The sequence below is a fragment of the Chiloscyllium plagiosum genome, chromosome 2, assembly GCF_004010195.1.
Source record: "Chiloscyllium plagiosum isolate BGI_BamShark_2017 chromosome 2, ASM401019v2, whole genome shotgun sequence".
In the NCBI taxonomy this organism is placed as follows: Eukaryota; Metazoa; Chordata; class Chondrichthyes; order Orectolobiformes; family Hemiscylliidae; genus Chiloscyllium; species Chiloscyllium plagiosum.
This window is the reverse complement of record NC_057711.1, coordinates 11,070,370-11,092,962: the sequence shown is the minus strand read 5'-3', so window position 1 is coordinate 11,092,962 and position 22,593 is coordinate 11,070,370. Positions and strand designations below refer to the sequence as shown.

At 42.4% G+C, this 22,593-nt stretch overlaps 1 protein-coding gene and 1 long non-coding RNA gene across 4 annotated transcripts in view; one reads left to right on the top strand and one right to left on the bottom strand.

The window, feature by feature from the left end:
• The window catches only part of LOC122556801, a 169,604-nt gene that overhangs the window by 5,590 nt on the left and 141,421 nt on the right, over positions 1 to 22,593 (bottom strand). The gene's annotated exons all lie outside the window — the stretch shown is intronic.
• Positions 1 to 22,593, top strand: part of sh3bp2 (SH3-domain binding protein 2) — a 127,399-nt gene that overhangs the window by 50,143 nt on the left and 54,663 nt on the right. For all 3 annotated transcript variants that reach the window (XM_043703980.1, XM_043703988.1, XM_043703976.1), the window contains 2 exons: positions 2,330 to 2,432; positions 18,516 to 18,633. In XM_043703980.1, the coding sequence (XP_043559915.1) occupies positions 2,330 to 2,432; positions 18,516 to 18,633 (221 nt within the window). The remainder of the gene's footprint in view (positions 1 to 2,329; positions 2,433 to 18,515; positions 18,634 to 22,593) is intronic.

The following is a 22,593-nucleotide window of genomic DNA, read 5'->3' as shown; positions in this document are numbered from 1 at the left end:
CGGAGGTGCGGGATGTAGACGAGATGCGTTGGTGAGCATCTTGAACCACGTGGGAAGGGAAACTATGGTCTCTAAAGAAGGAGGCCATCTGGTGTGTTCTGTGGTGGAACTGGAATTGGGAATACGGGATGGTATATTTGCAGGAGGTAGGTGGGAAGAGGTTTAATCCAGGTAGCTGTGGGAGTCGGTGGGTTTGTAGAAAATGTCAGTGTCAAGTCTGTCGTCACTGATGGAGATGGAGAGGTCCAGGAAGGGGAGCCAGGTGTCGGAGATGGTCCAGGTAAATTTAAGGTCAGGGTGGAATGTTTTGGTGAAGTTGATGAATTGCTCAACCTCCTCGTGGGAGCACGAGGTGGCGCCAATGCAGTCATCAATGTAGCGGAGGAAGTGGTGGGGAGTGGTGCCGGTGTAATTATGGAAGATCAACTGTTCTACGTAGCCAACAAAGAGACAGGCATTGCTGGGGCCCATACGTGTGCCCATGGCTACCCCTTTGGTCTGGAGGAAGTGGGAGGATTCAAAGGAGAAATTGTTAAGGGTGAGGACCAGTTCGGCCAAATGAATGAGAGTGTCAGTGGAAGGGTACTGTTGGGGACGTCTGGAGAGGAAAAAACGAGGGCTTGGAGGCCCTGGTCATGGCGGATGGAGGTGTAGAGGGATTGGATATCCATGGGGAAGATGAGGTGTTGGGGGCCGGGGAAACGGAAGTCTTGGAGGAGGTGGAGGGCGTGGGTGGTGTCTCGAACGTTTGTGGGGATTTCCTGGACTAGGGGGGATAGGACAGTGTCGAGGTAGGTAGAGATGAGTTCAGTGGGGCAGGAGCATGCTGAGATAATGGGTCGGCCAGGGTGGTCAGGCTTGTGGATCTTGGGAAGTAGGTAGAACCGGGCAGTGCGGGGTTCCCGGACTATGAGGTTGGAAGCTGTGGGTGGGAGATCTCCTGAGGTGATGAGGTTCTGTATGGTCTCGGAGATGATGGTTTGGTGATGGGGGGTGGGGTCATGGTCGAGGGGGCAGTAGGAAGAGGTGTCCTCGAGTTGGCATTTGGCTTCAGCGGTGTAGAGGTCAGTGCGCCAGACTACCACTGCGTCTATCCTTAGCTCCATTAGCTTGCTCAACACTACCTCTTCCATAATAATGATTTTTTCCAGGTCATCGCCTACCCTTGTCTCTTTGTCAATTACTGACATGTTATTAGTGTCCTTCACTGTGAAGACCAATACAAAATACCTGTTCAATGCCTTGGTCATTTCATCATATCCCATAACTAAATACCCCTTCTCATCCTTTAAAGGGCCAATGTTTACTTTAGCCAGTCTTTTTCATTTTATGTATTCATAGGAACATTTGCTATCTGTCTTTATATTCTGTGCTAATTTTTTTCTCATGTTCTATTTTACTTTTCCTTATTGCTCTTTTTATGGCTTTCTGTTGACCTTTAAAGTTTTCCCAATCTTCTAGTTTCCTGCTGTTTTTGGCCTCTTTGTATGCCTTCTCTTTCAGTTCGATATCCTACCTTATTTCCTTAGACACCCACGGCAGATTACTCCTTTTCTACAGTCCTTCCTTTTCACTGGTATATGTTTTTGCTGAGCACTTTGAAAACTGTTTTGAAAGTCCTCCACTGCTCATCAACTGTCCCACCATAAAATCTTTGCTTCCAGTCTACTTTAGCCAAGTCCTCTTTCGTTCTATTGTAGTCTCCCTTGTTTCAGCACAGGACCCTGATATTGGATTTTATCTTCACACTCTTCATCTGTATTCTAAATTCAACCATACTGTGATCACTCCTTCCAAGTGGATCCCTAACTGTGAGGTTATTAATTATTCCTTTCTCATTACACAGGACCAGATCTAGGATTGCTTGCTCCCTCATCAGTTCTATTACACACTGTTTAAGGAAACTGTCACAGATACAGTCAACAAACTCCTCAAGGCTACCCTGGTCTGACCAATCTACATGTAGATTACAATCCCCATGATAATTTCCGTAACATTTTTACAGGCATGAGTTATTTCTTTGTTTATTGCTCCCCTCCCCCCAGTGTGATGTTATTATTTGGTGGTCTACAGACTTCACCTATCAATAACTTTTTCCTCTTAGAATTTCTACTTTACACCCAAATGGATTTGACCTTATTCTAATGAGATTAGTGTAGTTTGGTGTTGGTTGGTTGTCAGAGACATGGTGGATCGAAGGACCTGTTTCTATGCTGTATAACTCTATGATTATGATTTGTTTTCTCTGTTTGTGAAGTTCCCTAGCTTCCTTACTTTACTCCAGGACCTGTCTTTACTGGTCTAAAATTGATTCTATTTCTGGTTTCAGGGCCACTACGATTTGTTATCATTCACAAGGGCTGTATTTATTACTTCAAATCCAGCACTGCGGCCTCTCCACAGGGAGCTTTTTCTCTCAATGGGTACAACAGGTCAGTATGGAACAATCACATTACTTGTATTTGACCTTCCCCAGACTGGTCAAGATGGGTCAATATATGTTTCAGATTTACAACTTCCACAGTATTTTGCCTTTATATGTGTGTATCATGAGTTTGCATCTTTGAGTAGAGTATGATTGAGGCAATGTGGCATAGATCTGGGATTAGGGGAAGGTGATGGCCTAGTGGTATTATCGCTAGACTATTAATCCAGGAATTTAGCTAATGTTCTGGGGATGCAGGTTTGAATCCCGTCAGAGTACATATTGGAATTTGAATTCCATTAAAAATGATTCTGGGGAGAAACCCATCTGGTTCACTAATTTCCCTTAGGAAAGGAAATCTTCCATCTTTAACTGATCAGGCGAGATGTGACTCCAGACCCGCAGCTATGCAGTTGACCCTCAACTGCCCTCTAAAATGGCCCTAGCATGGCACGCAGTTGTAACAATCACTACAAAGTGATTCTCCCGCCATCTCTTTTAGAAAGAGATGACAGTGGGGGAACACCTAGCATTAACCTAGGTGGCAAAAACAGCCTTGTAGACCCTGCAGAGTCCTGTCTGGGGACTAGTATACATCTCTTCTTCATCAGGTGGTTGTGGAGTATATAATTGTAAGACACATAATTTATAGCAAAAGTTTACTGTGTGATGTAACTGAAATTATATATTGAAAAAGGCCTGGGGGATTGTTTGTTAAGTCTCTCATCTGTTAGAATGACCATGCTGGTTTCAGTTCTTTCATATGTAAATCGTAAAACTTTTTTTTAAAAGTTACATTCTCAAGTGAACTTTAACAATTGGTGTCTGTCAGGCCAGATAATGTATTAAAGATGTGAGCTCCCCTGTGTGATGCTGTCTGTGCCACAATGTTTGCACTGATTCTAATCTTAAAAAATGAATTTACAGAATCTTACATGAATTCATGCAGTTTTTGAGCAAAGTAAAATGTAATTCTGCAAGTACAAATTCACCCCCACAAACTTATATGTGTGTGTGTGTGTGTGTATAGTGCAATGGGATCATCTATGGTGTGATGTGAACCCAGGGTCCCGGTTGAAGCCATCCCCATGGGTGCCGAACTTGGCTATCAGCCTCTGCTTGGTCACTCTGCGTTCTTGCCTGTCCCGAAGTCTGCCTTGGAGGAAGGTCACCCGAAAATCCGAGGCCGAATATCCCGGGCCGTTGAAATGTTTCCTGACTGGGAGGGTGGCATGGTGGCTCAGTAGCTAGCACTGCTGCCTCATAGCACCAGGGTCCCAGGTTCGATTCCAGCCTCAGGCAACTGTCTGTGTGGAGTTTGCACATTCTCCCCGTGTCTGCATGGGTTTCCTCAGGTGCTCCGGTTTCCTCGCACAGTCCAAAGATGTGCAGGTCAGGTGAATTAGCCATGCTAAATTGTCCATAGATGTTAGGAGCTGAAAATGTGTTGCTGGAAAAGCGCAGCAGGTCAGGCAGCATCCAAGGAGCAGGAGAATCGACGTTTCTCCTGAAGAAGGGCTCATGCCCAAAACGTCGATTCTCCTGCTCCTTGGATGCTGCCTGACCTGCTGCGCTTTTCCTGCAACACATTTTCAGCTCTGATCTCCAGCATCTGCAGTCCTCACTTTCTCACAGTTGTTAGGAACATTAGTCAGAGGGAGGTGGGTTACTCTTTGGAGGGTCGGTGTGGACTTGTTGGGCTGAAGGGCCTGTTTCCACACTGTAGGGAATCTAATCTTGGGTGGGCTGTCTCTCACACAGGAGTCAAGCACCAGCCTGACATGATCATACTCACGGAATCATTACCTGACAGTGTCCCAAACACCCTCACCATCCCTAGGTATGACCTGTCCACCAGCAGGACAGACCTAGCAGAAGTGGTTGCATAGTGGTATACAGTTGGAAAGGAATTGCTCTAGGAGTCCTCGACATTGATGGTGGACCCCAGGACGCTTCATGGCATCAGGTTAAACTTGGGCAACAAAACCTCCATACCATTTCATAGCCACTCAGCTGATTGATCAATTGATCATTCCTCCATGTTGTATAACATTTAGAGGAAGTACTGAGGATGGCAAGGACACAAAATGTACTCTGGGTAAAGGTTTTCAATGTTCATCACCAAGACTGAGTCTGCAGCAGGTGGTGAGGCAACCAACAAGAGGGAAAAACATACTCAATCTCACCCTCACCAATCTGCTGGCTGCAGATGCATTTGTCCATGACTATCAGTGAGAGTGACCACTGTACAGTCCATGTGGAGACAAAATCTGACCTTCACATTGCGAATACTTCCACCACATTGTGCAGCACTTATTGTGCTAAATGGGACAGACATTGAACAGATCTAGCAACTCAAGACTAGGTATCTGTGAGGTCCTCTGGACCACCAATAGCAGCGGTTTGTTCTTCAGCACAATCTGCAACTTCATATCCCCCACCCAACCATTACCATCAAGCCTTTTCAGACTTGTCCTCCTGTTGTAGTAGAAAGGAAATGCTTGTTCTAAAAATAGTCTATTTTATATAGAAGTTGGACTGTGGCTTCCCCACTGCAAGTTGTAGACATAAATGACAGATCACATTAACCTTCAAACTGCAGGGACCTTCTTGTAGAATTAATCTGGCTCATTTGAAAAGGCGTAGAAAAGCGTTTCTGCTTTTCTGTTCTACCTGGCCTCTGCAATGCTTACTTTCTAAAAATACTCAGGGCGGCACGGTGGCTCAGTGGTTAGCACTGCTGCCTCACAGCACCAGGGACCCAGGTTTGATTCCCACCTCAGGTTAATGTCTGTGTGGAGTTTGCACATGCTCCCCGTGTCTGCATGGGTTTCCTATGGGTGCTCCGGTTTCCTCCCACAGTCCAAAGATGTGCAGGTCAGGCGAATTGGCCATGCTAGTGCTAGATGCATTAGTTAGGAGTAAATGTAAGGCATGGGAATGGGTCTGGGTGGGTTGCTCTTCAGAGAGTCAGTGTTGGACCGAAGGGCCTGTTTCCATACTGTAGGGAATCTAATCTAACTGTTACCAAGAAACAGATCCAGGCGTATTCTCTTATATTACAAATTGATTATTCTTGTAATGAAAGAAGGGGTGAGAGGGGGATAGATTTAAAAGGGATCTAAAGGGTAATTTTTTCATGCAGAGGGTGGTGTGTGTATGGAATGAGCTGTCAGATGAAGTGGTACAATTACAGCATTTAAAAGGCATTTGGATGCATTTATGAATAGGAAGGGTTTAGAGGGATATGGGCCAAGTGCTGGAAAATGGGATGAGATTAATTTAGGATATCTGGTCAGCATGAACAAGTTGGACCGAAGGCGTCTGTTTCTGTTCTGTCCATTTCTATGACTCTATGTATACAGCACCTTTTGCAATGTCTGAAAGTGCTTTACCTGGTTAATCATTGTTGTTAGGTAGGAAAGATGGCAGCCAATCTGTGTACAGTCAGTTTCTACAAACAGCTGTTACATTAATGACCAGATGGTTGACCTAATTAATTATTGGCCAGTGTATGTGGAGGCACCTCTCCTGTTCTTGGTCACATGCTGTGGTGTAAGAATTTGTTATGTTCACCTGAGAGAGCAAGTGCAGCCTTTATTTAAAGTCTTATCCAAAAGATAGCATCCTTGACAGTGGAGACACGCACACAGAAAGATACAGGTGGACACAGACAGAGACATGCACACACAGACAAAGAAGTACACCCATAGATGTGGAAACATAGACAGGGACATGTGCACATTGACAGTGATGCATGCACAAAGGAGAGACTTGCACATACACAAACACTGAGATGTACACATGCAGACAGATGTGCACACACAGAGATGCATGCAGACAAACATGCAGATGCAGACACAGGCGCACAGACACAGAAGTGTGCACACAGATTCAGATGTGCAAAGAAAGAAACATGCACAGAGACACACTCGCAGACATAGGTGTGTGCCTGCATGTCATTTAGGGAAGGAAATCTATCGTCATTACCTGTTCTGGCATACAAGTGACTCCAGATCCACAGAAATATGGTTGACTCTTAAGTGCCCTCTGGTCAATGGGCAATAAATGCTGACCTAGCCAATGATGCCACATCCCATGAATTAATTAAAAAAAGACAAATGTGTGCATTCAGTGAGTGGCTTAAAGACACAGAGAAAGACAGAGACACACACAGTCAGTGGCATGGACGCACAGAAACAGAGATACAGACAAAGATACACATACAGCAACACATGTACAGACATTACCTCAACTGAAATTCTCCAGTTTATACGTACTATAGTTAGGAGAGCAATGATGTGAGTGACAATGTCTAATATTCCATTACAAACAATATAAACAATTAGTGTAGACCTTCAGAGGAAACCAATTGTCAAGATTTTGAGCACACTTTGAAAGCACATACAGATCTGTGGGTTGCTGCAGAGCTATTACTGATGGCTGTGTACAATACATCAGAACGTAAAGCACAGAAACAAGCCAATCGATCCAATCAGTCCATTTGGTTTATATTGCACATTAGCTTCCATCTATACTTTCTCATCTACCTCCATCAGTCTGCCTCCCTATTCCCTTCTTCTTCATGTGTATCTATATTTAAACTTATCCATAGCATCATAAAGCTTGACACATTGAAAAAGGTCCTTCAGCCCATCAAACTTGTGCTGGTCAAAAAGCCCCATCGAACTATACTAATTTCATTTTCCAGCACTTTTCCCATAGCTTTGTATACCTTGGCATTGCAAGTGTACTTCTAAATACTTCAATGTTATGAGTGTTTCTGCCTCTCCCACCCGTACAGGCAGTGAGTTCAAGATTCCTGCCACTCTCTGTGTAAAAATAATTTTCCCCACATCCCCTCTAAACCTTCTGCTCTTACCTTAAATCTATGCCCCCGGTCATTTATCCCTGCACTAAGAGAAAAGGTTTCTTCTGTCTATGCCCCTCATAATTTTATACATTTCAATCACATCCCCCTCAGTGTACTTTGCTGCAAGGAAAACAACCCGAGTCTGTCCAATCTCTGATCAAAACTAGAACTCTTGAATGTATGATTTTATTGTCACATGTATTTTACAGTAAGAATACAGTAAAACTCTTACATCCGAATGAATCTCCTCTGCATCTTCTCCAGCACAATCAGATCCCTCCTATAATTTGGATTCCCGAACTGGACATAATACTCTGGCTGTGGCTTAACCAACATTTTATATAATTCCAGCATAACCCCAACATGCCTTTAAACTCCATCTCTCAACTCATGGAGGCAAGCATTCTACATGAGTCTTTAACCATTTTATCTAACTGTCCTGCTACCTTAAGGGACTGAGGTACATGCACACCAAGGTTCCTTTGATTCTCAGTGTTTCCCAGGGTGCTACTGTTCATCAGGAATTCCCTTGCCTTGTTTGTCCAGCCCAAGTGCATCACCTTATATTAATGCAGATTGAATTCTATTTGCCGTTGATCAGCCCATCTGACCAGAACATCTATATCCTCCCATACTCTAAGGCTATTCTCCTCACCATTTACCACCCCACCAATTTTTTGTATCATCAGCAAACTTACTGCTCAAACCTTCTACATTCAAATCTAATCATTAATATGTACCACAAACAGTAAAGGTCCCTAATGCTGATTCCCATGGGATCTCACTGGACACAGGCTTCTGGTCACAAAAGCATCCCTCGACCAACACCCTCTGCTTCCTGCTCCTCAGTTGGAGCCAATTATGGATCCAATTTGCCTAATTTCCTTGGATGTGTGGGCTGTTACCTTTGGTATCAGTCTGCCATTTGGAATCTGATCAAAAGATTTGCTAAACTCCAAGTAGACTACGTCGAATGCATTGTCCTAATCAATGGTTATTTCTTCGAAAAATTCATTCAAGTTGATCAGAAATGACCTCCCCTTAACAAGACATGCTGACTATTCTTGATTAATCCACACCTCTCCAAGTGTAGATTAATTCAGTCCATCAGACCTGCTTGCAATAGTTTTCCCATCACTGAGATTTGACTGATAGGTCTGTAGTTTCCTGTTTTATTCATTGGTTCCTTCTTATAGAAAAGTACCACATGGGATGTCCTCCAGTCTTCTGGCACCTCTCCTGTGGCCAGAGAGGAATTGAAAAGTATTGCCAGTGCCACTGCTATTTTCTCTCTTGCCTCATTGAACAATTTGGAGTACGTTTCATCTGGCCCTGGAGATTTAACTACTTTTAAGCCTGCCAGACCACTCAAGATGGGCGGCACAGTGGCCCAGTGGTTAGCACTGCTGCCTCACAGCGCCAGAGACCCGGGTTCAATTCCCGCCTCAGGCGACTGACTGTGTGGAGTTTGCACATTCTCCCCGTGTCTGCGTGGGTTTCCTCCGGGTGCTCCGGTTTCCTCCCACAGTCCAAAGATGTGCAGGGTCAGGTGAATTGGCCATACTAAATTGCCCGTAGTGTTAGGTAAAGGGTAAATGTAGGGGTATGGGTGGGTTGCGCTTCGGCGGGTCGGTGTGGACTTGTTGGGCCGAAGGGCCCGTTTCCACACTGTAATGTAATCTAAAAAAAAAAGATGCCTTGTCTGTTCAAGCTAATTTTTTTTAGTGTATCACAGTTCTTTTGTCTGATTTCTATTCCCACAATATCGCTCTCACTAGTGAACACCGACCCGAAGTATTGATTTAGAACACTACCCATGTTATATGGCTCCAAGTACAAATTATCCTTAATTATCCTTTATTCTTTCCATAGTTCTCCTTTCATCAATTTTTTTGTAAAATAGCTTAGGATTTTCCTTTACCTGTCATGAATCTTTCATCTCGAGCTTCTGCTGTTCTGAGCCCTCAGTATCTGCAGTAAGCCTCCTTTTTTCTCTTTACCCAATCCTGTATATCCCTGATTGTTGGTCACACCATTTCTCTTTATTGCCTTCAATATCCAGGTTATTCAACTTAACAATATCCTGGGTAGCAAGTTCCACACTCTCACCACTTTGTTAATCAAAATATTTCTTTACTAAGGGATTATCTTATGTTGATGATCTTTAGTTTAGGTCTTACCTACAAGTGGAACATTTTCACGATCTGATCTGACAAAACTTTACATAATTTTAAAAAAGCATTCTTATTAGATAACGCTTCAAGAGATTAAGCTTAGAACATAGAACATAGAAAGATACAGCGCAGTACAGGCCCTTTGGCCCTCGATGTTGCGCCAATCCAAGCCCACCTAACCTACACTAGCCCACTATCCTCCATATGCCTATCCAATGCCCGTTTAAATGCCCATAAAGAGGGAGAGTCCACCACTGCTACTGGCAGACCACTCAATATGCCTTGTCTGTTCAAGCTAATTTTTTTTAGTGTATCACAGTTCTTTTGTCTGATTTCTATTCCCACAATATCCCTCTCACTAGTGAACACCGACCCAAAGTATTGATTTAGAACACTACCCATGTTATATGGCTCCAAGTACAAATTATCCTTAATAATCCTTATTCTTTCCATAGTTCTCCTTTCATCAATTCCATGAACTCACGACTCGCTGAGTAAAGAACCTACCCCTAACATCTGTCCTATACCTACCACCCCTTAATGTAAAGCTATGCCCCCTCGTAATAGTTGACTCCACACGTGGCAAAAGGTTCTCATGGTCAACCCTATCTAAACCCCTAATCATCTTGTACACCTCTATCAAGTCACCCCTAAACCTTCTTTTCTCCAATGAAAACAGCCCAAGTGCCTCAGCCTTTCCTCATACGATTTTCCTACCACACCAGGCAACATCCTGGTAAACCTCCTCTGCACCCGTTCCAGTGCCTCCACATCCTTCCTATAGTATGGCGACCAAAACTGCACACAATACTCCAGATGCGGCCGCACCAGAGTCTTATACAACTGCAACATGACCTCAGGACTCCGGAACTCAATTCCTCTACCAATAAAAGCCAGTACGCCATATGCCTTCTTCACCGCACTATTTACCTAGGTGGCAACTTTCAAAGATCTGTGTACATGGACACATGGATAATGTCGATAAATGTGAGGTTCTCCACTTCCGTAGCAAAAGCAGGAAGGTACATTATTATCTGAATGGCTATAAATTGAGAGAAGGGAATGTACAATGAGATGTCTGTGTCTTTGTGCACCAGTTGCTGAAGATAAGCATGCAGGCAATAAAGAAGGAAAAAGATAAGTTGGCATTCATAGCGAAAGGGTTCAAGTATAGAGCAGGGATGTCTTGCTGCCGTGGTAAAGTCACACCTGGAAGCACTAGATCATACAGTAAAGATGCATTTATCTGCACACAAAAAGCAGGACAAAGACAACTTGGCCAGCTACCGCCCCATCAGTTTACTCTCGATCTTCAGCAAAGTAATGAAAATTGCCATCAGCATTGATATCAAGCAGCACGTGCAAGCAGCATTAACCTACTCACTGATGCTTGGTTTGGGTTGTGCCAGGGCCAATTAGCTCCTGACCTCATTACAGCCTTGGTTCAAACATGGTCAAAAGAGCTGAAACCCAGAGGGGAGGGGCAAGTGACGGCCTTGATAGCAGGGTCGCATTTGATTAGGAATGGCATGAAGGAGCCTGAGCAAAATTGGAATCAATGAGTATCGGGGGCATACTCTCCCTGGTTGGAGACACAACTGGCACACGGGAAGATGTCACATGTGCAGTGATTGAGGACTCTGGGTCCATAATCAATGCTGTTTAGAAGGAAGAGGGGGAAGATCTCATTGAAATCTATAGAATATTAAGAGGCCTGGACTGAGTGAGCGTAAGGAAAATGTTGTTATTCATAGGCCCTGAGGGCACAGCCTCCAAGTGAAGGGATGACCTTTTAGAACTGACTTAGTGAGAAAATAGGTCAAATAACTGCTTTATTAGCTAAAGCCAAAACAATAATGATCACATTATTCCTATCCAGATGTTCAAAAATCCTATCCCTTACAATTCTCTCTAAGACTTTGCCCACAACAGAAGTGAGACTCACCGGCCTATAGTTACTAGGGTTATCCCTACTCCCCTTCTTGAACAAGGGAACCACATTTGCTATCCTCCAGTCTTCGGCACTATTCCTGTAGACAACGGGGACATAAAAATCAAGGCCAATGGCTCTGCAATCTCCTCCCTTGCTTCCCAGAGAATCATAGGATAAGTGCCATCAGGCCCAGGGGACTTATCTATTTTCACCCTTTCCAGAATTTCCAACACCTCTTCCCTACATACCTCAAAGCCGTCCATTCTAATTAATTGCGACTCAATATTCACATCGGCAACAATGTCCTGTTCCTGAGTGAATACGAACGAAAAGTATTCATTCAGTGTCTCCCCAATCTCTTCAGCCTCCACACGCAACTTCCTACTACTATCCTTGACTGGACCTATTCCTTTTCCAATGGGTACAACCTAATAGTTCTAGTATCATCCTTATTACCTTTTTTTTTATTTCTGATTCCTGGAATTGCAGGACTAATGTATGAGGAGAGATGGGTTGGGTTGAGACTATATTTACTAGAGTTTAGAAGAATGAGAGGGAATCTCATAGAAACCTATAAAGTTCTAACAGGTAGGTTAGAAGTAGAAAATGAGGGTAGGTGCTAATTGAGTGAGTACTAAGTGAACAGTCCTGAAATTTAAGTCATTAATTCAAGAGATTCATTTATATTGTAAGTACAGGGATAAACAGATTCCCTACAGTGTGGAAACAGGCCCTTCGGCCCAACAAATCCACACTGACCCTCCAAAGAGTAACCCACCCAGACTCATTTCCCCCTGACTAATGCACCTAACACGATGAGCAATTTAACATGGTCAGTTCACCTGACCTTCACATTGTGGGAGGAAACCAGATCAAACCCGCTCAGACATGGGGAGAATGTGGAAACTCCACACAGACAGTCATCCTAGGCAGGAATTGAACCCAGGTCCCTGGCACTGTGAGGTAGCAGTGCTAACCACTGAGCCACCATGTCACCCTTGTTACCCAATACTAGTTAGCAGTCACCATTCTGAAAATGTTCCCCTTATCCCAACTCTCTGTCTTCTATTAGTTAGCCAATTCTTTATCTATGCTACTGTACCTTCAACACTATGGACTGTTACCTTATTAAGTAGCCTAACATGTAAGCACATTCTGAAAATCCTTGTTGCTTGTTATCTCCTCAAATAATTCCAATGGATTTGTCAGGCATAATTTCCCCTTCATGAAGCCATGCTCACTCTGCTTGATTGTATTATGTATTTCTAAATGTTCTGCTATTATGTCCTTCATAACTTTTTTTAACATTTTCCAAAAACAGATGAGAGGTGATCTTATTGAAACATACAGAATCCTGAGGAGATTTGACAGATTGAATACTGAAAGAATGTTTCTCCCCTTTGGGAGAGATTAGAACTAAGGGGGACAGTTTGAACTTTAGGTAGGAGTTGCCCATTGAAGACTAAGATGTGGAGAGTAGATTGTGCAACTTCACTTGTTATGCTATACTGGAAGGCCAATGTAGTGTTCCTGTGGAGTCTTAACTCATTGTGCTTATAGTAGTGTAATCCCAGAGAGATTTCAAACCTTCTGTTGTATGCACAGTGATATAATCTACACCAGCCTCTCACTCACACTGCTCTCTCTCTTTCTTCCCCCTTACTAAACCCATGGTTCTATTTTTGTGAGAGCATAAATCAAGCAAGGGTTATTCAGTATCAAGGACACAAGTTGTCAGTCATTATGTGTGAGCATACATACAAGTTGGGGGACTTTTTAGATTAGTTAAGATTACCTACAGTGTGGAAACTTCGGCCCCTTATACTGCTTTGTCTTCCTACCTTTAAACCAAAAGATCTAGATACAAATCCCATCTGCCACAGAAACAAAAACAGAAATTGCTGGAAAAACTCAGCACATTTGGCAGCATCTGTGGAGAGAAATCACAGTTTCAGGTCCAGTGACCCTTCTTCAGAGATGTGTCTGAACAGATTGATCAAAACTATTTTTTTAACACAAGCTGGTAGATATTCTCATCTATTGGAAACCAATGTTGGGAAATGGGTTCTTCGGGATTCTGTAAATATTGTAAAATTGTTTCTGGTGACATCTCACAGCTGAAAGTTAAAAGCTTTGCTGTATGTTATTGGTGAACACATTCACCCTAACAACTATCATAGCTCCTCCTTATCAGTACTCTCAAACAGTGATAGCTGAATAGTCAGGACAAGTAGGAACCTGAGCTGATTTATTGTGGGTGGTGAGGCCAGTTGCTATGCTGCTACTGACACTCTATCAGTAACAAACTACCTAGTGGATTAAGCTAGGTCTGTCGGGAACAAATGTTTTCCAGCTGAATTATCTGAGCCATTGGTGGGCAGCTAGTCTTTACTTATTTTTTTGCTTTACTTATTTGTTACTGAGACATCTTTCAGGTCAGCCCTGATTTCATTGAATGGTGGAGCTGAAAAGCCTCCTCCTGCTCCTACGTCTTATAGTCTTGTACTTGCTAAGAACTGTGAGTAACCGGGAGGCACAGTTTCTAGGAAAGTCTATGTCCCTAATTGTGAGGGGTCAGAAATAATTTTATAAATTAGTTAAGCCTTTGGAGAATTCCTCATCTGATCAGACTGATCTTTTCTCTAAATGTAATGAATGCTGGCTGAGTGGTAGCATTGCTTTATAGGTATGCTCTTCTTACTACACAGATTGGTTATTAAATTGTTGCCATACTTCCAAGACTAGATTTTGAGCGGTTGAATTTCATTAATCCAAACCCATTGTCCCCATCCTCATCCCAACCAGCTATTCCTTAATTAATCATCTCCAGATCCAAAACTACTTACTCCTACAATACAACAGTAACTACACTTCAAAAGTACTTCAATGGTGTAAATTCTTTAGGATATTTTGAGGTCATACAGAATCTTTGGATCAAGTTCAATCTTTGTTTATTAGTTTGAATGGTTCTGAGCAGTGTCTCTATGACAGAAATGTCATTACATTACTCAGAGCAGGCTCAAGGGGCTACCTTTGGCTCTTATATAATTACAGTGTTTGTCCCTGTCTATGGATTATGTTCAGGATCAGTGGTAGAATTTGATGGCTTTACTGAATCAAACACTCCTTCTAAAGCTGTAATCTGCAGCAGTTTTACATGGCCTTTGTGAAGTTGGGATATACAGACACTAGAAATGTACAGCCTGTGGTACGTTTAGATTTTACTTGTGAATCTGTACCAGAATTCTGTGAAGCTAATGTAACTATATTGTAGTCAGTCTGGTGATGTTATGCAATACAGAAGTCGGCCTTTTATTAGATTCAGTTGTAGATGGTCGAAGGAAGCTGAATGCATAAAGCATTGAACTTTGCTGAGAAGTTTCTGTTTTTGTTGTATAGAAAGCATTAAGATACAGAATCAGGCCACTGGGTTCAACAGGCCCACGTTGATATTTATGTTCCACCCTTCATCGAATCTCACCAACATGTTTTCTTCCTTTCTCTTGCAAGTATTTATCTAGCTCTCTCTTTCCTCCCAAAATCCAAAGATGTGCAGATCAGGGTGAATTGGCCATGCTAAATTGCCCATAGTGTTAGGTCTGAAAATGTGTTGCTGGAAAAGCGCAGCAGGTCACCAGCAACACATTTTCAGCTCTGATCTCCAGCATCTGCAGCCCTCACTTTCTCCTCATAGTGTTAGGTCCATTAGTCTAGGGTAAATGTAGGGTATTGGGCAGGGGAATGGGTCTGAGTGGGTTACTCTTCGGAGTGTTGAAGGAATCTTTTGGGCCAAATGGTCTGTTCCAGACTGTAGGGAATCTAATCTAGTACATTTGTGCAATTTGCTTTAAATATTCCATTCAACAGTGAGTTCTCATCACTCCATAGGTAGAGAAGCTTCTCGTGACTTTCTTATTTAATTTATTAATGACATGTTTTAATTTATGGATCTTAAATTTGTTCTCACTCACATGAAGATATCTTCTCTATCTACTCAATTAAATCCTCTGACAATCTTAAAAACCTCTTTTAGGTTATTCCTTAGTCTTTTTTTCTAAAGAAAATTGCTTCCAGTCTTTTCTGATAGGTGTAACTTCTCAATGGTATAATTCTCAGCCTTTACTTACCTTCTCTGTTGCTTTTCTATCTTTTTTAAGATACAGAAATCATAACAGAACGTGGTATTCCAATTGTCCACATCAGAGTTGATGCAAATGTTTATATCCCACATATGCTTCCACCCGTCCTAACTCAAGTCGCCCTATTAGCGTTATCTTGGCAATTCCTTTCTTCTTAGTGTGTCTACACAAATGCATCTGTGTTATTCATCTCAACAACTCCTTGCCACATGTACTCAATACTCTGAGCAAGCATTTTATTGCTATATTGGTCTTCATGGTCTTGCTTGGGTTTGCAATCTGCAGCTTTAGTTTCACAAACAGGGCATGAATCAAGGACTGGCATCTGTATATAACTGAGGCTGTAGGACCTTACTCTTCGGAGAATTTTGTAGTGTGTGTGGTTACGAGCCAAGGTCTATTCATGGGCGCATATAGTGTCCACTTGAGCAAAAACAGGATGTGAGCATTCGGTTACACCATATCTGCAAAGCTTCTGTGACATTTCAGCCTCTGCATTCAAGCTGCAAGAATTGGCGGAGCATCAGTACTGACCCTGCAATGTATACAGTTCCTAATCTCTGACGTGGTTTAGAATCAAATACAGACAGTTAGCTCCAAATATGAAGTCATTGTTACTCATGTTCTGGCCCCACACAGTTAACATTTCCAGACAGATTCTGATGAACTCTTTTTTTAAAAAAAAATTCATTCTTAGAATATGAGAGCTTCTAATTGATGGTGATGATGAAGATGGTAATGAGCTGCGCTCCTTAGAACTGAGTGATTTGTTGAAATATTTCAGATGGTAATATCACATATAGGCCAGAACTAGGTAAAAATGCGTCAAATCCTTTTTTAAAGGACATTAGTAAACAAGGTGGGTTTTTGCAATTAAGTTGTACGGTCACTTTTACTCACTATTAGCTTCACTGACAGCTTTGACTTGGCTGCGCAACCATTTCCAAGGTTGATCCACTTTTTAAGAATTGATGCAAAGGTGCCAGGATGGATACTAGGTTATGTTTGGACTTAACATAATAAATTAACAGTCAAGAAATTACCCAAGCTCCAGTACAGATGTGGAAGCCGGGAACCCTTGACCTCGCTTCACCTTCAAACGGGTATAACCCAATCTTGTTGACTGTGTAGCCCAAGTAAGACGCTTGCGGGGCCTGGAACATATTTTTCCCTTCTTAAGCGTATGCCTGCTTTGGAAAAAGCCTTTGGACTTTACCAAGTTCTCTAAGTGTTCCTTGTTAGTTTTCCCTGTTATTTGAACGTCATCTAGATAAATGGCGAGCTGAGGTAGAACTTGCAAACTGTTCTCCATCTTCAGCTGAAAAATTGAACAGGCTGGCAGTACCCTAACTGGCAGTCTCATATATTGGTACAAACCCTGATGGGTATTAATTGGAGCATACTTCTGGAAATCCTCATCTAAATGCAATTGCAAGTAAGAGCGACTCATGTCTAGCTGCACGAGAACAGCTCTCTGCCACAAAGCTCCCCATAAAGGCAAAATGACCCATCGGCCTTCACAACCAGTGCTGCTCATTCTGCAAATTGGACTAGTTTGATGATTCCTTTGCATTCCAGCTGTTTGACTTCTTCTACTTTTGCCCATAAGGCAATGGCACTGGTGGGCCTTGCAGAATCATGGAATTGCTTCCTAGCCAACATGCACGGTGGTCTTGGCTCCTCTGATAGTTCCTAAACTTTTCTGGAGACTTCTGGTCACCCAGGCAACCATTTTCTAATTGAAAAATGTTGAGCCAATGCAGGTGAATCTCTCGCAAGCAATTCCGCCTCATCAAGCATGGATCCAAGCCTTTTTTTTACAATCACTGAACCAGTCGCTTTTCATAAGAGATGGGAACCACAATTGTACACTTAATCTGTCAATGTTCCACAGTACGGGTAGTTCTTCTAGAATGGGATGCTTGCATTCTTGTCCGTGTTGTAGAAAAATCACACTTTCGAAACAGTGCTTAAAGTGTTGATGATGTAATCATGTTACAGTCAAAACACATTTTAGAAGTTCACACTTGAGAAACAGTGTCCCCAGTTTGGCAATTGTGCTACAGCACATTATAACGGAACAATCATTTCAGTTCTCAGCTTAGCCGAGGTCTTACACAAACTTAAGAGTTGCAGTCTGGAGTGAATTTTTTAAAAACTAGTTCTGGGATGACTGCTATGGCCACACCATTATTGACTTCTATTAGAACTGGGTGACCATTTGACCAGACGTTTATTTTGATTGGTTCTGATTTGGATGTTGCTAAGTCATTTAACTATTTCAGATGTAGGTGGACTTTCAGGGTATGAACTCTCCTGGGTACCAGCCTATAAGTTATTTTACTCAATTTAGGTCGAGTAAGACTCTTTAACTATCTCAAGTCAGCATACTGGCACAATGACTTGTGGGCCAGGATCCTGAAGATAATTTTAATCTTTTGGCCAAGGCTTGACTTTGTTTTGGGGTTTTGTTGTGGACTGACCTAGAGTCCCTTTGATCACAATATGTCCCGAATGAGGCTATACAATTCCTCGCAGGTGTTCCCTCGTTTGGACTGGTGAAGATGTCTGCTTCCCTCAGAATATCCTGTAACTCTCATGCTCCACTTACAATATTTGCCAATGATAAAGCCAGTTGTAGTACCTGTTTGAAGTCCAGTTGAATGGCTACCAATCATTGCCGCTAATGACAGAGCAGCCCCATGGTTTGCTAAGACAATGGCAACTTCTCCATGGTTCCATCATGGTTGCTCTGATCTGGCTAGGTTGCTAAGGAATCTGGTGAGATTTGTCTTAACTGAAGCTGCTGTTGAATGTGCCCTGGGGATGTTCAGGCAGCTCAGCTCCTTGAGCCTGCTCCCCTGTTTTAATATAAATATGGCTGATCTCATCTAGGCCTTAACTCCACTTCCCAGTCTGCTCTCCATAACCCTGTTACTGTGGTGTTTACTTCTCTCTTTCTTTTCCTCAGAGTTATGAGATCAACAGAAGAAACAACATCAAGCAATGTGTTTCCCTTCAAAATCATTCACATTAATAAGAAACACAGAACCTGGTACTTTTCAGCAGCATGCGAGGAGGAGAGAAAGGTGAGAGCATTGGGTTTAATATGAACACTGCTGTTAGTGTCTGGTTGAGGATGGTGAAAGTCCCCCTACATCTGAAACAGTTAAATGACTGTAGAAGTAAATAGGGGCATGGCATGTGGCTACAGTATTATTTGGAGATTATAATCTATAGTGTCCTAACTTCTTATAACCGCTGTTGCAAGTGCTCCATTTAAAAATACCTAAAAATGCAAGGTAAGACTTTTATTTAAGAATTGAACGAATTGTTTAATTATTTTATTATTTCAGTGTAAGTCCAGTTCTGACTCAATAGCAATCAGTGAATGAAAACTTTGAAAGCAATTTCTTCTACATCAGTGTTATCCACCATGTTAGCCATTCAGTAGCTAATTGGGAATCCTGATTTCAATATTGTAATTATTTTATTAATTGATTAATAAGTGAAACATAAATAATATATACCAATGACAGGCATATAATTTTATTATTACTTATTGAACTGTGTATTCATGTGAACTTTGTCTTATGTATGTACAGGTATATTTTTAAAATTCATTCATGGAATATAGGTATTGCTGGCAAGACCAGCATTTATTGTCCAGTCTTGAGAAGGTGGTACTGAGCTGCATTCCTGAACTGCTACACCTTGTGTGTTACCATAAAGGACACTCATTCACAACATTTCCTCTCATTCTCAACGTTTCCTCTCGTCTGAGTCATGGTGACCCTCCTGTTCAATGACTACCAATCGTTGCTGTCTAATGACAGATTAATTCCTGAAGAAGGGCTTATGCCCGAAACATCGATTCTCCTGTTCCTTGGATGCTGCCTGACCTGCTGCGCTTTTCCAGCAACACATTTTCAGCTCAGTAATGACAGAGCAGCCCATGGTTTGTTAAGACAATGATGACTTTACCTTTTTTAAACCCACAGTGCTGTTAGGAAGGAAGTTTCAGGATTTTGACCAGCCATGATGCAAGAACAGTGGGACCTTTCCAAATCTGGAACTGCAGAAAGTTCTAGCTGATGTGTGACTTGTAGGAAAACTTCACAGAGTATTTCAAAATGTTTGCAGCTCTATCCTTCTACGTTATAGAGGTTTTGTGTTTGGATTGTGTTCCCTAGAAGCCACGTTTGTGAGATGTTACAGTGTATCTTGTAGGCATTGTAGCCGCTACGCATTAGTTGTGTAGGGAGTGAATGTTTAAGGTGAATGTTTAAGGTAGGATATCAGTTAAGTTGTTTGTTATGACAAAGATGGTGTCGAGTTTCTTAAGTGCAGTTGTATCTGTACTCATTCAGGCAAGTGAAAAGTATTCCACTAAACTCTTACTTTGTACCTTGTAAGTGTTGAAAGATTATGACGTGAATCACTTACTGAAGAAATCCTAGGCTTTAAGCTGCTCTTGTAGCCATAGAATTTATATAGATGGACCAGTTAGTTTCTGGTCAGTGGCAACCCCCAGGATATTGACAGGGGGAGGGATAAGTGATGATGAAGTGATGACATCGAAGCTCAAGAGGACATGATTCCATTTGTTGTTGTTGCAGGTGACCATTGATTGTCTTCTGCATGACATGAATGTTATTTGGCATTTCACTGTTCAACCTGAATATTGTTCACATTTTACTTTCTGTTTGAACAGACTTTCTTCATTGTCTGAAAAGTTAAGGATGGTACTGAATATTGTGCATTCATCAGCAAACATCTCAACTTTAGATCTTCATTTGGAGGGAAGGTCATGATTTGATTTATTTGACCAGTATCTTTACAAAATACAGCGAAATGTGTTGTACAATGTTGCCACCTTCTGACACCATCTTAAAAACACAGGAATATAAATCAATACATAGAATATAAAGGCAGAAAATAAAGGAATAAAGAAAAATTGTTCAACTTTATAGTCTAACTTGTTAAGTGTCTGCCATGGGCCTTCGCTGCACCACTGCCACTGGAACAAAAGTTGCCACTCATCAGTACCATCTCGCCTCTACCAATGCCCTCACCACTATTAATCTTCGTTAGCCCTCGCCAATGCAGATGCCACCGAAGCTTCCAGGTATCATGCTGACTCAAACTCGATTCTGTTGCCACAATGAGTATGCTTTGGGCCCACCTCACTGATGCAGTCGGTGCCGATGCTGCTGGATCTTGTACTGGGCTCAAACTTGCCTTTGCCACCACCTCCATGAATCTGCGCTTGATGTAGGTGCTGCCAGGAACCCAAACTTGCCTCTGCTGCAGCAACAATGAGACAGCACTAGGACCACCCTGTCAATACAGAAGCTGCCAGGAACCCTTACTCACCTCCAACACTGGTTTGCTGGGCCTATATGAGTCCCTGCTGGTCTCATTCACCACCACCATCACCTTGACCAAGGTCTTCAACAAGAAGTAAAGAAAAGAAAAGAGAGGAAAAAAAAAGAAACAAAAACAAAACCAGATGATCCCCAGGCTCAGAAGCCCTACTCCGACGTCATCTTATCTGAAGTCTGTGAGGTCATTTATGTAACAGCAGAAAGTTGGGGCCAGGTAGGCCTTGGGGGTAATTTTGCAGTAATATCATTGACCTAAGATAATTGGCCTCCAACAACTACAGCTTAGAGTTTACAACCCTATAGTAGAATGTTATCAGAATCCATAACCTTTGCTGTTTTCAGAATGTCCAGTCCTTCTGGATATTTTGTCAACAGAATCAAACTAGCTACTGAGATAATGGATCTTGGGAGGAGCATTTATTATGCATTTAGCACATGGGTGGTTATAACTGCTTCAACCTTGTCTTTCAAACTCACATCCTGTACCTCAGCTGTACCTCAGCGAGGATAGAGGTATTTGTGGAGGCTCTTTCTGCCTTTAATTGCTCACCACTACTTATAGCAGGGCTGCAGAGCCTTAATCTAATCTCTTGGTTGTGGGTTTGTTTAGCTAAGTCTACAGCATGATGTTTCCACTATTTAGCATTCATGCAGTCCTGTGTTGCAGCTGCACCAAGTTGCCAACTCCTTTTTTCATATAACTGTTTCTGCACCTGGCTTCCTCTTCTGCGCTCTTTGTTGAACCAAAGTCAGTTCCCTGTTGGTAATAGTGGAATGGTAGATATAATAGACCATAAAGTTACAGGGTTTTGTGAAATGCACATCTAACTCATGGTCTCTAAGTGTTTGAGTTTCTAGATCTGTTCTGAATCTACTGTATTGTGCAATCCTTTATCCATTCACAAATACTGTAAAATCAGGAAGAGATGCTGTAGTTGTGGTAATGTCGCTGGACCAGCAATCTAGAGACTCATGCTTATTCTTTGGGGGAGTGGCTTCAAATCCCATCATGACAACTGACGGAATTTAAATTCAATGGAGGCTGAGGGCTGGCCTTAAAGGAAGTTAGGGAACTAGGATGGTGCTTACAACAAACAGTTTCATGGTAATCATGAACAACATAGCAAATCCAGATTTTGATATTTTTGACCAAACTGTTCAGTCATGTTATTACAACTCCTGATTTTAGTCATAGAGTCATAGAGATGCACAGCATGGAAACAGACCCTTCGGTCCAACCTATCAATTGTACTAGCCTCCACCACTTCCTCTGGCAGCTCATTCCATACACGTACCACCCTCTGTGTGAAAACGTTGTCCCTTAGGTCTCTATTATATCTTTCCCCTCTCACCCTAAACCTATGCCCTCTAGTTCCGGACTGCCCGACCCCAGGGAAAAGACCTTGCCTATTTACCTTATCCATGCCCCTCATAATTTTGTAAACCTCTATAAGATCACCCCTCAGCCTCCGACGCTCCAGGGAAAACAGCCCCAGCCTGTTCAGCCTCTCCCTGTAGCTCAGATCCTCCAACACTGGCAACATCCTTATCAATCGTTTCTGAACTCTTTCACGTTTCACAACATCCTTTCGATAGGAAGGAGACCAGAATTGCACGCAATATTCCAACAGTGGCCTAACCAATGTCCTGTACAGCCGCAAC